Below are 13,761 nucleotides of genomic sequence, written 5' to 3'. Positions count from 1 at the left end.
CAATCGACCAGGTATCTCAGTAATATGGCATTGAGAGATTCGAATTTGTACACACTTGCTCTCACGCAATCCAAGGCTGATCCAGCCATCACGGAGCTTATTGAATCTGGGTCAGGTATCGTAAAAAACGAGGCAAGATATGCTAAACTTCAAGAATATAGGCAAGGTGAAGCGTATTCTGCTGCTGTATATGGTACGTCAGATTCCTATGCTCAAATTGGATGAACTGAAACTTCAATTGCGACAACAGATGTATTGTCTGGAGCAAAGCTTGCATCTATGGGCTTTGAACTGGAAAAGGCAAAGAAGAGAAGGTTACAGCTTCATGGTCCTGATGAAGACATACCTTTCGAATATACGGGTAGGATGTGAGTCCATACCCTACTTTACAGATGGCAATCTCTCTGACATGTTTTCTGTCCCTGTAGTAACTTCGTGAGTGGTACTCAGCTATATGAAAAGATTTTGGCTTCAGTTGCTCATCGAATCGGTAGGAATGGACATTCGAATTTGAAGGGTGAGCGGATGACTTAATCAGATTTTCTGTCATTACCAATCCTCACGCTGACCATTACCTATCACAGAAACAGATACCGCTGGACTCGTGAAGTCTACGGAAAAGACTATATATGTTCCATTGACAGAAAGCCGGACCCAAGGGTGGAAATCTGCTTGTACGACTAATTCTTCTACTTTTTGGAACATAAACACACATACATATAATGCTTACCTCGATAAAAATATCAGGGCTCGAGATTCAACCAGTAAAGGCCCGGGAAGAATACAAATCCTGCACTACAACATTGATCGATTTACTGCAGAAATACAAGATTTGCGTGGTTTAGAAACCCTCTTAGTAGCAAGGTGAATTGTACAACAAGGCGCATTCAGATACAGATGGATAGCTGACCATGTAGATTAGCTTGCTATGCCTCCTGGACGCCGCCGATAGCAGAAACGCGCCTTCCCGATCCACTTCAGGTAGTAATAAATTGGTAAAGAATTGTTCGAGCAAAGAGAAGGATGTTGCACCGATACCAGCTAGACCAGAACGTGTGATAAGCGACGAAGATTTTGAGCCGGTAGGACACACCTTCCGTTCTGTGGCATATATAGGCTAATATTGATCAATTAGGAAAATCCGAACGAGATTTTTGTTACAACGACAAGTGATATAGACAACCATATCGCTCGAGCTATCAACCTCTTACAGGTAATTTGCTTACTGTCTAAAATCTGCTCTTAATCGATGGTAACTGATCTTGGTCTTCAGGATCCTCATGTTTTGTTCATTGTTATCAAAACCAAAACCGCAAATGCCGCTCAGAGGGCATTGGAAGTTTCTTTAGGTATCACTAGGTGAGGTCTTCTGCTTTATTGCTCAAAGGAACGTAATAGGGCATCATTAACGTCTATTCGGCCAGATTTCGACATCGGGAAAGCCTGGCGGATCTGCATCAGTACGTTGTGGAAGAACCAACATCACAGCCCACACCGTCTCCAGGTGGCGCAAAAACAGGCCCCAGAATCATCAAGCTTGATGATGAACCACAGCCGTATGTGGTTTGTGCCTCATGCTAAATGTACGACTGATGTTATCACTTCCCTAGAACTTCTTCGTCATTGTCTTCCGCGGTGAACGGAAATTCAGGCTGGATACCACCTCCCAATATATCCATCTATTTGTCAACAATCGAGCTACCCGACTTAAAACCTGGGCGGAGGGAGCATCTTCAAGACTCTTCACGTAATGACCCGAAGGACAAGCCATTACATGTTCCTTCTTTAACTCCTCCTACCTTACCTATCCAAAACACTGCCTTGGCAACACCCCCGCAGTCAAAACGATCAAGCTCCTTTGGAAAACTTTTCAGTCGGTAGCTTAGGCTGATCATGGTATCAGCCGCATGAGGGTTTGGCCAACGTACCTCGAACTTCGTTTGACCAATCAACTTGTATGTTGCCGTTTCCACCTCAGACTCTGCCTTCCTGGTGACGCAGAAGAAACAGAAAACAACACTTCATGATTAGAATCAAGTGTATGAAGTAAGAAAGCGAGATACGTTCGCTTTGAATATCCTGGACGTCATATCTCGTTTGTTGTGTTTCTTCAACTATTCGAGTATAATGATACGCGTGTCTTGTATATATAGCAGAGCGACAGCTCTCATTCGAAATGTATCATCTTTGCCAGTACATCACGCAAGAATGCACAATGTTCGGTTAGTGTTTGCATGTACCAATCTGATGTTTTGTGATGGAAAAGACAACTGATAATGACAATGGCTCAAGCTAAGTACTGTACGTTATTGTAAAATGACGATCTCTTGTCCAGATGTGATCGAGAAACGGAGACATGTTTGGGCCAAAACAAAAGGACATGTTTGCTAGTCTGACATTCCTTTGGCATAGGAGCACCTACGACTAATTCAGGCTGGTTAACAGATTCGAGTTTGCAAACTAACGAGTAAGTTGATGCGGTCAAACAGAATAAGAGGCAAACTATATTAAGCCAAATCCACGTGCATTAAATGCTACGTAAAATATAAAAAACGAAAATAATAGAGGAAAAAATGCTATATTGATGTATACACTACTTCTTTTCGTACGAATAACTCAAACTTCTATCTTTACTTCGATCTACAAAACCCATTTAATCAACTTCTTCCATTGATCCACCAGCTTCTTCGAGAGCAGGAACATCGGCATCGGCGGAAGCAGCAGGTGCTGGTTCAGCGTCAGCATCGATGGAAAGACCGAGAGCAATCATTCGGTTGATTCGAGAAGCGAAGTCTTGTGGAGCGGTAAGGGTGAAACCGGAAGTGAGGAGAGCAGTCTCGAAGAGCAAGTAGGTGAGATCTCGGACAGTCTTGTCAGATTTGTCCTCGGCGACTCGAGATTTAAGTTCTTTGATGATTGGGTGAGTTGGGTTAAGTTCCATGGTCTTTTTACTGGCCATGTATGAAGACATTGAGGAGTCTCGGAGAGCTTGAGCTTTCATGATTCTTTCCATGTTAGATGACCAACCGAATTGACCGGTAACGAGAACACAAGGTGAATCGGTAATTCTGTTGGAAACAATGACTTTCTCAACTTTGTCACCAAGGTTTTCTTTGATAGCAGAGCAGAGACCTTCGAAGTCTTTAGCTTCTTTCTCTCTGGCTTCTTTCTCTTCTGGGGTTTCTTCGAGTTCAAGGCCTTCTTTGGAAACACAAACAAGTGTTTTACCATCGAATTCCTTGAGTTGAGTGACAGCGTACTCATCAATTGGGTCAACGAGAAGTAAAACTTCGAAACCTTTCTTTTTGAGAACTTCAAGGAATGGTGAGTCTCGTACGGCTTCAAGGGATTCACCGGTAAGGTAGTAGATTGATTTTTGAACTTCAGGCATTCGGGTGATGTAATCTTTGAAAGAAGTCATTTCATCGACAGATTTGGTGGAGTGGAATCTAAGGAATTCGGCAATCTTGCTTCGGTTGGTGGCGTCTTCGTGGATACCGAGTTTAAGGTTCTTGGAGAAAGCGGTGTAGAATTTGTCGAAGTTTTCTTTGTCTTCAGCTACTTCAGAAATAAGGTCAAGAGCTTTCTTAACAAGGTTCTTCTTGATGACTTTGAGGATCTTGTTTTGTTGAAGGGTTTCTCTTGAAATGTTAAGAGGAAGATCTTCGGAATCAACGAGACCAACCATGAAGTTAAGGTATTCAGGGATAAGATCTTCATTGTCTTCGGAGATGAAAACTCTTCTGACGTAAAGTTTGATGTTGTGTCTCTTCTTTTTGGTTTCGAATAGATCAAATGGTGCTCGTTTAGGTACAAAGAGCATAGCTTTAAATTCAAGTTGACCTTCAACAGAGAAGTGTTTAACAGCAAGGTGATCTTCCCAATCATTGGAGATGGACTTGTAGAAACTGGCGTATTCCTCTTGTGTAACTTCGGATGGGTTTCTACAGTGAGAAAGCCGTAAGCATGGACAGCATGATACAACCACAATAGATGACTTACCTAGTCCAGATTGGTTTTTGTTTGTTTAATTCTTCATTTTCAGTGGTAGTTTCCTTGACTTTCTTGGTCTTTTTGGTCTTCTTGGTGGCATCTTCATCTTCAACTTCCTCGATTTTGTTTTCACCTTCTTTGACTTCTTCATCTTCCTCTACTTCCTTCTCGGTTTCTTTGGTAACAACAAGTTGGATTGGGTAGGAGATGAACTCGGACTATAATTCACAATTAGGAAACGAGGATATTACGGAATATGATAAGATAATGAGACTTACGTGTTTCTTAACGATTTCTCGGATTCTCTTTTCTTCAAGGTATTCCTTGAGGTCTTCTTTGATGAAGAGTTTCATAGAAGTACCTCTACCAAGTCGAGGACCTGTAGTGTCTTCAGTGATGGTGAAAGTACCACCGGCAGCTGACTCCCAAATGTATTGTTCATCATCGTTGTGTTTGGTGGTGACTTGGACTTTTTCGGCAACGAGGTATGAAGAGTAGAAACCAACACCGAATTGACCTAGATGAGAAAGTCAGTAAATTTGTTTCGGACCATGTAAGATGAATAAACGGATTGCAACTTACCAATCATACTGATGTCGGCACCTGAACTAAGGGCTTCCATGAAGGCTTTAGTACCAGATTTGGCGATGGTACCAAGGTTGTTGACCAAATCAGCTTTGGTCATACCGATACCGGTATCTTGGATGGTGAGGGTACCTTCTTCCTTGTTGGGGATGATTCGGATGTAAAGGTCTTTTTCTGAGTCGAGTTGAGATGGGTCGGTAAGAGCGGCATATCTGATTTTATCGAGAGCATCGGAACAGTTAGAAATCAATTCTCTTAAGAAGATTTCTTTGTTGGAGTAGAAAGTGTTGATGATCAAGTCGAGAAGTTGAGAGATCTCGGCTTGGAAACCAAAAGTTTCTGATTGTCCAGACATTTTGTACAAAGGTATCTATCTGGAAAAATGATGAGGAGGTCAGAATATTCAGCTGTTCCGCAGTGGCGTGAATTTATGTTTGCGAGAGAATGTACTGTACTTACAAATATAAAGGTAAAGAAATGTAATACAGATTATCTAAGCCTACTTGTGTGTAGCTTTTTTGATATTTTGTTGAAAGTGAAAATAAAGAAGAGCTGAAGAAGACGATATAAAGAAGAAGGAAAAGATTGATGAAAATATAGACGGGGAAGGTTGGATGATGGTGAACAGATTGTATGTTATTGCTGGTGTCTGCTAACTGCCAGTAACACCGAGGAATGACTGGAACTTTCTATATCTCAAATCTCAATATTCTCAGAAAGAAAAGAAATAAATTAAAATAGGGGTATAAATAAATAAACACAGCAGCGGCCACAACACGTGTTTTAACCAGTAACGCGTGTAACGCGGTTTATCTTGTCACGCCTATATCAAATCAGTCCGTCCTCACAATGTACAACAAATAGGCTCGGCAGGTTCGGTCTGCTTTTCCCCGGTGATAAAAGATCTAAGATTTTAGATAACTACTCGCTGTGACTCACATACAGTAATAGCTATTCAGGCACAGACAGGTACTGAACACGCGAGACAGGGTGACTCGAGGTGATCTAAGCTGTATATTTTGTATATTTCTTAACTCATTTTATGCTTGTTCACAAATGAAAAATAGTCAAATACCCCAATTCCAATATTACTAAATAAAAATGCCTACTATTGTATAAGGTATATTGATTCACTACTTGCATCTCAAAGTTGATCTCGTTCTGGTATCCGGCAGTCTTTCATCGACCAAAATGGCATCATTATCATCTATTGAAGCCTTATTCTCACCGCCGGCTACCGTTAAACCTATAAGCAAACCACAACTCACGCAGGACCAAGAGACGAAATTGGAGAGCTTGATCAGTCATTTTGGGGGAGATTATACCCTGCCGGTGAAGCAGAACGCAGAAGAACAGTCAAGTTTGACTGATAGGGAGATGATGTTCCTGGTATGTTGTTATCCTTGTTTTAATCTTTGTGAACGCATCGTATGCTTACGAATGCGAAGGACTCCAGTCGAAGGAGACATTCGTAAGGTAAATAGTAATTGCTTCTGATTTAAAAGGAATATATACTGATGTGTTATACATGGTAATCAAGGTTCCTCGTTGGTGAGTCATATATGGACAAAATGATCAAGATTGATATTGATTGGACATGATAGCTACAAAGGATGACTTGCAAGCTACTATAACACGTTTGGAAGGATGTCTACAATGGCGAAGATTCGAAGATATTGATGACGTTGAAAGAATGTCAAAAGTCTGCGAACCAGAGGTGAGCAGATCATTGTGATACGGATGATACCTCTTGCAAAGGCTTAAACATACTTGGCGCTCCAGTCAACAACAGGTAAAAATGTCGCCTTAGGCTTCTCTGTTCAAGGTCAACCTATACTTTATTTCTTCCCTAACGCCAGTGCTCTCTCCTACGAAGATCCAAAGACTATTGAAAGGTTCAATGGAAGCGGCCATCCAATGGTGAGTATTGAAGACGTCCTGTCATTGGCTATTGACTAACCTCGCGTTAGGTCTACATGCTGGAACGAGCCAAAGATTTCATGTGTGCCGGTGTAACGTATGTACGATCTTCAATTTTGGTGAACCGAGGCTAACTGGTATCGATAGCAATACCTTCGTTATCTTTCAATGGTCAGGCAAGAAACAAGGACCTTCTACTCCAATATCAGTAAGTAATTCACCATCTCTAGTAGTATATAGCTAACCATCCCTGACAGGTTGTTAAAGCAACAAATCATATCTTATCCAACTATTATCCAGAAACGCTCGGATGCAGTTCATTCCAAGATATGCCTTGGATGTATAAAACCATTATCAATCTGATTTGGCCATTTGTCGATCCTAATACAAAGAAAAAGGTCAAGTTCGCGTCCACTGGAGCTAACGAAATCGTGAAGGAGGGTTTGGTTGACACAAAGCAGCTCTTGAAGGAAGCTGGTGGTGATCTTAACGTAAGTGCGAAAACAGCATTTGGAATTGCATAAATTAATAGAGCAATTGACCAGGTTCCATATACTCATGATGTATACTGGCCAGCACTGCTTAAGACTTGCTTGAAGATACGAGAGGAAGAAGAAGCGCGATGGCGAGCGATAGGAGAACGACAGGTGGGAAGGGCAGAGAACCTTTTCAAACGACCGATTCCCGCAACTTCGGAATAATCGGAAGCAATCTCAGTAGATGAGAAGTGGTCAATTTTTACATATACAACCATTAGATTAATAGAGTTTCTGTATCATAACGCTGTTATACATGTGCTCATACACAGTCTGCACGTGTAGCTAGCACTCATCTCAATGTTTGGCAGATGTTTACCATGGCCATGAGAGCTTATGCTTCGGTGTGCCTGTCAGTCTACTGGGAGTGGTGTACCGCGAAAACAGAATATATGAGATGTTGAAAATCGACATATGCATGGTGAACTAATGGCTCAATTTCCCTGACACTGAGACTTGAGTTTGTGGTTGCAAAGCGAGTAAGCGCAAGGTTTGCCCTGAATAGCGTCACTGAACAAAAAAAAGTAGATGAAAATTGACAAAGGTACCTTACCCTTTACGTTTAACCCTTTTTAACATGAACACACTGTATAACATCATCATAGTACGCTCAAAGCCCACTCCAGAGCTAAATGCAAACCCTCCTAGACTTAGCCACTTACTACTACTTAGCATTGATCACATAAGATTATTCAAGATCACAGTGCAGCTGCCTTACTCCTGTTTTGCTTGAACCTTGCTAAGCCGAAACTAAATTGCTCTCGGGAAATCGAATAAAATTGGAAAAATTAGTCTTTTTAGTCTGAAATCTCAAAATCTGACGATAGCAACAATCAGAAATCAGATACCAGTTAATTTCAAGTCACACTTTCCAAATCAGCGAAGAGAAAAAGATCCTGTTAAAAGCTATCGTCACACTTTGTATACACATATACACAACAAAGCATCTTTCGTTCTTTTCATCCAACCTAAAATCAATCAACATTGTTTGATTGTATTGACGTCAATAATTTCGTCCCTTTATTCTTCCGGCGCCACGTAACAATCTGTTCTGGTGATCTCAGCTCATAAACTTAAAAAAAATAGACAACATATACTTGTTTTTCTCTTATCAGCATTCTATTTCCAGTGATCATCGACGATCGTAATCAACAAGTTGCTGTTATTCCAACACACAAATCTCTATAGCATACAAATCATGTCAGATACAACAAAAGCACAGAAAGCAACTTCACCAACAAAGAAGGTAGAAGAAACACCCGTCGCTTCATCATCAACTGCTTCCGCACCTAAAGAGGTTGAGAAGAAAGAGGAAACAAAGACAGATGATGTAAAGGAAGAGGATGAGAAGCCAGAGGTCAGTGCGGAATGCAATGAATGTTCAGGATGACTAGCTGAAGCATGATGACCTTCCCAATCTCTCATCACTGGACACTTCTAACCTTGGTACCTTGTCGATCGATCTCCACTCAAATAGTCTGACGAAGATGTGATTGACATGGAAACATTTCAACAAATAATGGATATGGATGAAGAAGATGATGATGGCGATGACGATGGCGAGAAACACGCATTCTCAAAGGGTATCGTATGGGGTTACTTTGAACAAGCTGAAGCTACGTTTGGGGAAATGGAAGAAGCTATGTAAGTGATTTCAAAACATCATATTCTGCTTTTAACAAAAGCGTAATCGCTTATCAGGATTTCCCACACACGCACCTTTTCCGCCAATGACTTTCGATATCATTACTTCGTTTCACATATTCATCATAACAACGGACGCTTTGGCCTCTTCGCTGCCTGATATCCCAATTCGCCTACCATCTCTTTTCTAACCCCATTAATCCTCCAATCACTTCCATCACACTAATCACAATCGAATGTTTTGGAATGACAGCGCTGCCGAAGATTTACAAAAGTTATCATCACTTGGCCACTTCTTGAAAGGTTCTTCCGCAGCATTAGGTATCATCAAAGTACAAGCATCTTGTGAAAAAATGCAACATTACGGTAACAAGAGGGATGAAGAGTCTGGAGCTGATTTAGAATCCCCAGAAGCATTAGAACGAATTAAGAAATTGTTGACTGCTTGTAAGAAAGATTACCAAGTAGCTAAAAAATGGATGGAGAATTTATATGAAGAAGACAAATAGATAAATAGGTCAGATCACCATTGATTTGATTTTGACATATTTAGAAGGTATTCAAAGTCTATCATCATTGGCATATCTCAACGTCAATCAATAAATCTGGTCACAGCACCTTTCCTCTTAGGATCATCCCTGCTTCTCAATCACTCAGTTCCCTTCTATGGTTCTGCCCTGACCCTTGGCTTTCTTGATCTTCTTATCTGTTTCGTACTTGTTCATAATTGTAGCATTTATTACGCATAGATTTCTTTTTCATTCCCCTTTTCCTTTATTCCACGGCGATAGATACAGTTGGTTAGAAGTCATTAAACAAGTAAAGAAAGTCATCTGTGTAGAAATTCTACACAAAAATTGTGCATGCGAAAACGATTTAATACATTGATTGATATATTTTGGTATTGCTTAATCACCAGGTTCCTCTTTACCCATTACAGCACTTTCTTCACCTTCAGCCCTTTCCTCCCAACCGCCTTGAACACGTATCACACCTTCTTCTATTTGACTATTCCTGACCAGGCGTTCTCCTATGTCCATAATACTTTCCGGCACATCATCTAGATCATCATCGTCGTCCATTCTTGTCAGACCATTCTCACCACCTGCAGGACGATTTACTGATGGTAACCTCATTCTACCTTCCCGTAATGCTTCTTCATAGGCCTCATGAGCTTCTTCGTCCTCTTCATCTTCATCGAAAGGCGTATCACGAGGCATGAACAGTGGGGTTTGACTCATTCGTCGCCTACCTGCACTTCCACTTGGTCCAGGTGTTGAACTATCTTCTCTGCCAAAGGGAGTCACTGAAGCTGTTCCACCTCTGCGAGAATTGGGTACTGCTGATACTGATCGACTTGCATTCCGCATATTTGGCGCGTGCACACTCTGAGATCTGGTTTGTGCTCCCGGTTCTACCGATAGTGAAGTTGAAGAATAACGTACGGCTCCTGTACCTTGTTTTGATCGAGATCTAGATCTAGCGGAAGCTATTGAGGCTGAACGAGATGATAGACGAGATGATGGCGGAGCATACTGTGAAGGCGGTAAAGGTGGGTATGGTTCGATTATCAATACCAGCTGCACAGAAGAGGTACCGAAGCCTTTTCAACCGACATCAGCTGCGTTCAACTGAATGATTCTAATTTTTGAGCTCACCTTTGTATGTTACTTCCACATCGGGTTTCCAATCCTTGATACTGGTCTCTTCTATGGATTCCGTTTTGCCAGCGTCGTAATCCATTGGTTCAGCTTTTACGCGAACACCATCTTCATCGACGAAGTCCTGATTCGCATTGTCTATATTCTGCAATGGCTGTGAGTTGATATCGTCTAACTCTTCGCGCTGAGTAGTGACTGATCGAGAACGCGTACGTGCTCGTCGAGGCGTCTTCGATGTTCGTGAGGATCCCGAAGAAGCGGCTTTACGTTTAGTAGGCGACGCTTCCGGCAAAGGCTCAGGAGGTGGGGTTGGAGGACGTAGGGAGTATGATTTGTCCTATTGCAATTTCTCATCATCGATTATTGTTTTATCGTCAATTACTTAAAAGACCAGGTATCTTACCTTTAAAAGCACTACCTCGGTCCTAGTTGTTGTCCGGAGGAAGTAGCAGTATTGGTATCCCTCTGTACCAATTGACTGAGATCAGCAGTTTGTACAACTCAGGATGTACTCAGTTTATCTTACCTCCTCTCTCTACATGAACCTGGTGTTTCTTCTGACCTCTAGCAGTAAAAAGCAATTCCGACATTCTGAACGGGTTAAGCATCATTAGTACTCAGTGTCAAGGCACTTTGAAAGTTGCAATACTGACTTAGGCTGTAAAGAACCTATCACCAGTTGTAGAACCCTTTCGGACATCCAATCAACCTGTGAGTGTGATCATTTTAGCTTTGATACCTCCTGAGCTTTCCACGAAACTTACATGTCGTTCATCCAGATACAAGAATAATGGAATCACCCGGTAGTTAGAAGCCCTTAGGTAAAAAGCGTTCCGCGTCGAGAATTGCATTTTGCAGCTTCCTTAGCTTGGCAGATAGGTAAGGTGGTGTTCTTGGTATATCCGATGTATGCATATTCAGATGCTTAAAAAATACCTCAACACCTTGCCTTTACCTGCTACTCTAAGAATATATTATCTTATCGATCTCTTAAACTATGAGTCATAGTGATAGTAGTAATGTATATCTTCCATGTCACCACTTTCTGCAGCTCACCACGTGAGGATATACATAGCGGAATCAAAATCAGGCATAGCAGCAGTCACCGCGTTCAAGGTGTATTTGTATGGTGGTTCTCGCTGACGAATCGTGAATTCATCGTCATATAATAATTTGCCTTTCTTTATAGTTCTATTAGTATTATACTCTTACAAATATAACACTGAAAAGTCTTCAGGATGTCAGCTCCAGCATCAGATCCACCTCCACCACCTCAAAATCCCGGCAATGGCGATAACAAGCCAGAGGAATTAGCCGTTTCTCAGACAACTGGTCAGAATCAAGAAACTACTGAATCAACCAACCCTACAGCAGAAGACGTTCAAATGGAAGAGATAAAGACTAAAGAAGATGAGTTGGAGGATATACCGGAAGGAGTAAGAAATGTAGGTCTACACATGTTATACCTCGATGATATTCTTGTTTCTTTGTTATGAGAGCAGCTGCTAATTCACAATTCAACCTTGATCTTCATAGTCTGATGTCGCTGATATCAAAATGCAAGCACGTATGATCGATAATGAAATAAAGATGATGAGGCAAGAATCTTTGAGGCTAGCGCACGAAAGAGAGCAGATGACAGATAAGATAGGCGACAACATGACCAAAATTAAGCAAAACAAGGTATTACCTTATTTAGTGTCAAAGGTAGTTGAGGTAAGTCAGGAGTTCGATCATAATCCTCTCTGTCTCCATTGATCACTGATGTATGTGAAAATTATAGATCTTGGATGTCGATGCTGAGGAACAAGAAGGAGCTGCTCACAACGAACAAAATGCTAAGAAATCAAAATGTGCCGTTATCAAAACATCTACCAGACAAGTAAGTTGGTTTGTCTATACTTCATCAGTAACCGTCTTAACATTCGTTGATATTGGCTTAGACCGTATTTTTACCCATTATTGGACTTGTACCTCACGATGAATTACGTCCAAGTGATTTGATCGGTGTCAACAAAGACTCCTACCTCATTCTCGATAAATTGCCTGCAGGTAGGTTATCCAGTTTTCAATGATGAGGGAAAATACGGAATGCTGATTGTATTTGTATAGAATACGACGCCCGAGTGAAAGCTATGGAAGTTGATGAGAGACCAACGGAGACGTATACGGATATTGGTGGTTTGGATAAACAAGTTGAAGAATTGATCGAGGCCATGTAAGTGGAATGTAGTGACAAACGCAAGACCAACCTAATTTCTGTCTGTCTGTCAGTGTATTGCCAATGCAACAAGCCGATAAATTCAAGACTTTAGGTATCACTCCTCCCAAGGGTTGTTTGATGTACGGACCTCCAGGTAAGCCAAGTCATATCTTCATCCCCAATGGCAGCTCATCGTCTCTATAGGTACTGGTAAAACTCTACTCGCTCGAGCTTGTGCCGCTCAAACAAACGCATGTTACCTCAAACTCGCTGGTCCAGCACTTGTACAAGTAAGTTGACTCCAATGACATGCAAAGACTATATTTGCTGATGATCCGCTCAGATGTACATTGGTGATGGTGCCAAACTGGTACGAGATGCCTTCGAATTAGCCAAAGAGAAAGCTCCAGCAATCATTTTTATTGATGAGTTAGATGCTATTGGTACAAAACGATTTGACAGTGATAAATCAGGTGACAGAGAAGTACAAAGAACCATGTTGGAGCTCTTGAATCAGTTGGACGGTTTCTCTAGTGATAGTCGAATCAAAGTGAGCTAGATCGCTCTCACTCTTTCCACGTCCATACTAATCTTGTTAAATCCTCAGGTCATCGCTGCTACCAACAGAATTGATATCCTTGATCCAGCTCTTCTCCGTTCCGGTCGACTAGATAGAAAAATAGAGTTTCCTTTACCTAATGAATCAGCTAGAGAACGTATCTTGCAAATTCACTCTAGAAAGCTCAATCATCATGGTGTCAAGTGAGTACATTCCTGTTATAATGAACCTCAAGTAGAGGCTGATTCAGTCGGTAGCTTCGAGGAATTGGCTCGTTCTACAGAAGACATGAATGGTGCTCAGCTCAAGGCAGTATGTGTGGAAGCGGGAATGGTAAGCTGGCCGAGCTCTATTTTCGATGGAATCAGCTAACCTCGACTTTAGTTGGCCTTGCGACAAAATGCTACTCAATTATCCCACGAACATTTCCATGGTGGTATTCTTGAAGTACAAGCACGAAAAGCAAAAGAGCATCACGTAAGTGTCAACGGCCAAAAAGGTTTGTGTTGAACGCTAACATACCTGTCCATAAAATAGTACTTCGCATAAACATGTTGTTAATGATAATGAACTTGATTTTGAGCTATTCATAGCATATGTAGATGTATATCATGCGTTTGAATCTTTCTTGCTTGCATCTATACAATGACTTGCACTTCT

General features: G+C 41.4%; 6 protein-coding genes across 6 annotated transcripts; 4 read left to right on the top strand and 2 right to left on the bottom strand.

Annotated features, from left to right (window-relative positions):
• Positions 1-24: 24 nt before the first annotated feature.
• On the top strand, positions 25-1,881 carry L201_001248 (uncharacterized protein; the record flags this gene model as incomplete). Its single annotated transcript, XM_066217038.1, has 11 exons — positions 25-193; positions 251-368; positions 429-435; positions 495-517; positions 585-674; positions 748-864; positions 923-1,082; positions 1,136-1,213; positions 1,274-1,359; positions 1,425-1,556; positions 1,611-1,881. 11 exons carry the CDS (start codon positions 25-27, stop codon positions 1,879-1,881), a joined length of 1,251 nt encoding a protein of 416 aa, XP_066073135.1.
• Positions 1,882-2,653: 772 nt separating this feature from the next.
• On the bottom strand, positions 2,654-4,933 carry L201_001247 (uncharacterized protein; the record flags this gene model as incomplete). Its single annotated transcript, XM_066217037.1, has 4 exons — positions 2,654-3,944; positions 4,003-4,211; positions 4,272-4,510; positions 4,576-4,933. 4 exons carry the CDS (start codon positions 4,931-4,933, stop codon positions 2,654-2,656), a joined length of 2,097 nt encoding a protein of 698 aa, XP_066073134.1.
• An 836-nt stretch (positions 4,934-5,769) lies between these two features.
• L201_001246 (uncharacterized protein) lies at positions 5,770-7,199 on the top strand (the record flags this gene model as incomplete). The annotated part of the gene is made up of 9 exons (XM_066217036.1): positions 5,770-5,967; positions 6,035-6,054; positions 6,119-6,129; positions 6,183-6,295; positions 6,361-6,498; positions 6,549-6,595; positions 6,646-6,706; positions 6,756-6,989; positions 7,044-7,199. 9 exons carry the CDS (start codon positions 5,770-5,772, stop codon positions 7,197-7,199), a joined length of 978 nt encoding a protein of 325 aa, XP_066073133.1.
• Positions 7,200-8,232: 1,033 nt separating this feature from the next.
• L201_001245 (uncharacterized protein) lies at positions 8,233-9,187 on the top strand (the record flags this gene model as incomplete). Its single annotated transcript, XM_066217035.1, has 3 exons — positions 8,233-8,391; positions 8,512-8,678; positions 8,932-9,187. The coding sequence occupies 3 exons, from the start codon at positions 8,233-8,235 to the stop codon at positions 9,185-9,187; spliced, it is 582 nt and encodes a 193-aa protein (XP_066073132.1).
• A 399-nt stretch (positions 9,188-9,586) lies between these two features.
• L201_001244 (uncharacterized protein) lies at positions 9,587-11,190 on the bottom strand (the record flags this gene model as incomplete). Its single annotated transcript, XM_066217034.1, has 6 exons — positions 9,587-10,281; positions 10,337-10,676; positions 10,743-10,804; positions 10,866-10,930; positions 10,993-11,048; positions 11,104-11,190. 6 exons carry the CDS (start codon positions 11,188-11,190, stop codon positions 9,587-9,589), a joined length of 1,305 nt encoding a protein of 434 aa, XP_066073131.1.
• Positions 11,191-11,577: 387 nt separating this feature from the next.
• Positions 11,578-13,650, top strand: L201_001243 (26S protease regulatory subunit 6A-B; the record flags this gene model as incomplete). The annotated part of the gene is made up of 12 exons (XM_066217033.1): positions 11,578-11,784; positions 11,876-12,055; positions 12,123-12,221; positions 12,283-12,391; positions 12,452-12,557; positions 12,614-12,696; positions 12,747-12,832; positions 12,886-13,092; positions 13,150-13,304; positions 13,359-13,434; positions 13,486-13,578; positions 13,639-13,650. The coding sequence occupies 12 exons, from the start codon at positions 11,578-11,580 to the stop codon at positions 13,648-13,650; spliced, it is 1,413 nt and encodes a 470-aa protein (XP_066073130.1).
• Positions 13,651-13,761: the final 111 nt, after the last annotated feature.

The sequence above is a fragment of the Kwoniella dendrophila genome, chromosome 1 (genome assembly GCF_036810415.1).
Source record: "Kwoniella dendrophila CBS 6074 chromosome 1, complete sequence".
NCBI lineage: Eukaryota > Fungi > Basidiomycota > Tremellomycetes > Tremellales > Cryptococcaceae > Kwoniella > Kwoniella dendrophila.
Note: the sequence above shows the minus strand (reverse complement) of the source record. Positions and strands in the feature narration are given on the sequence as shown.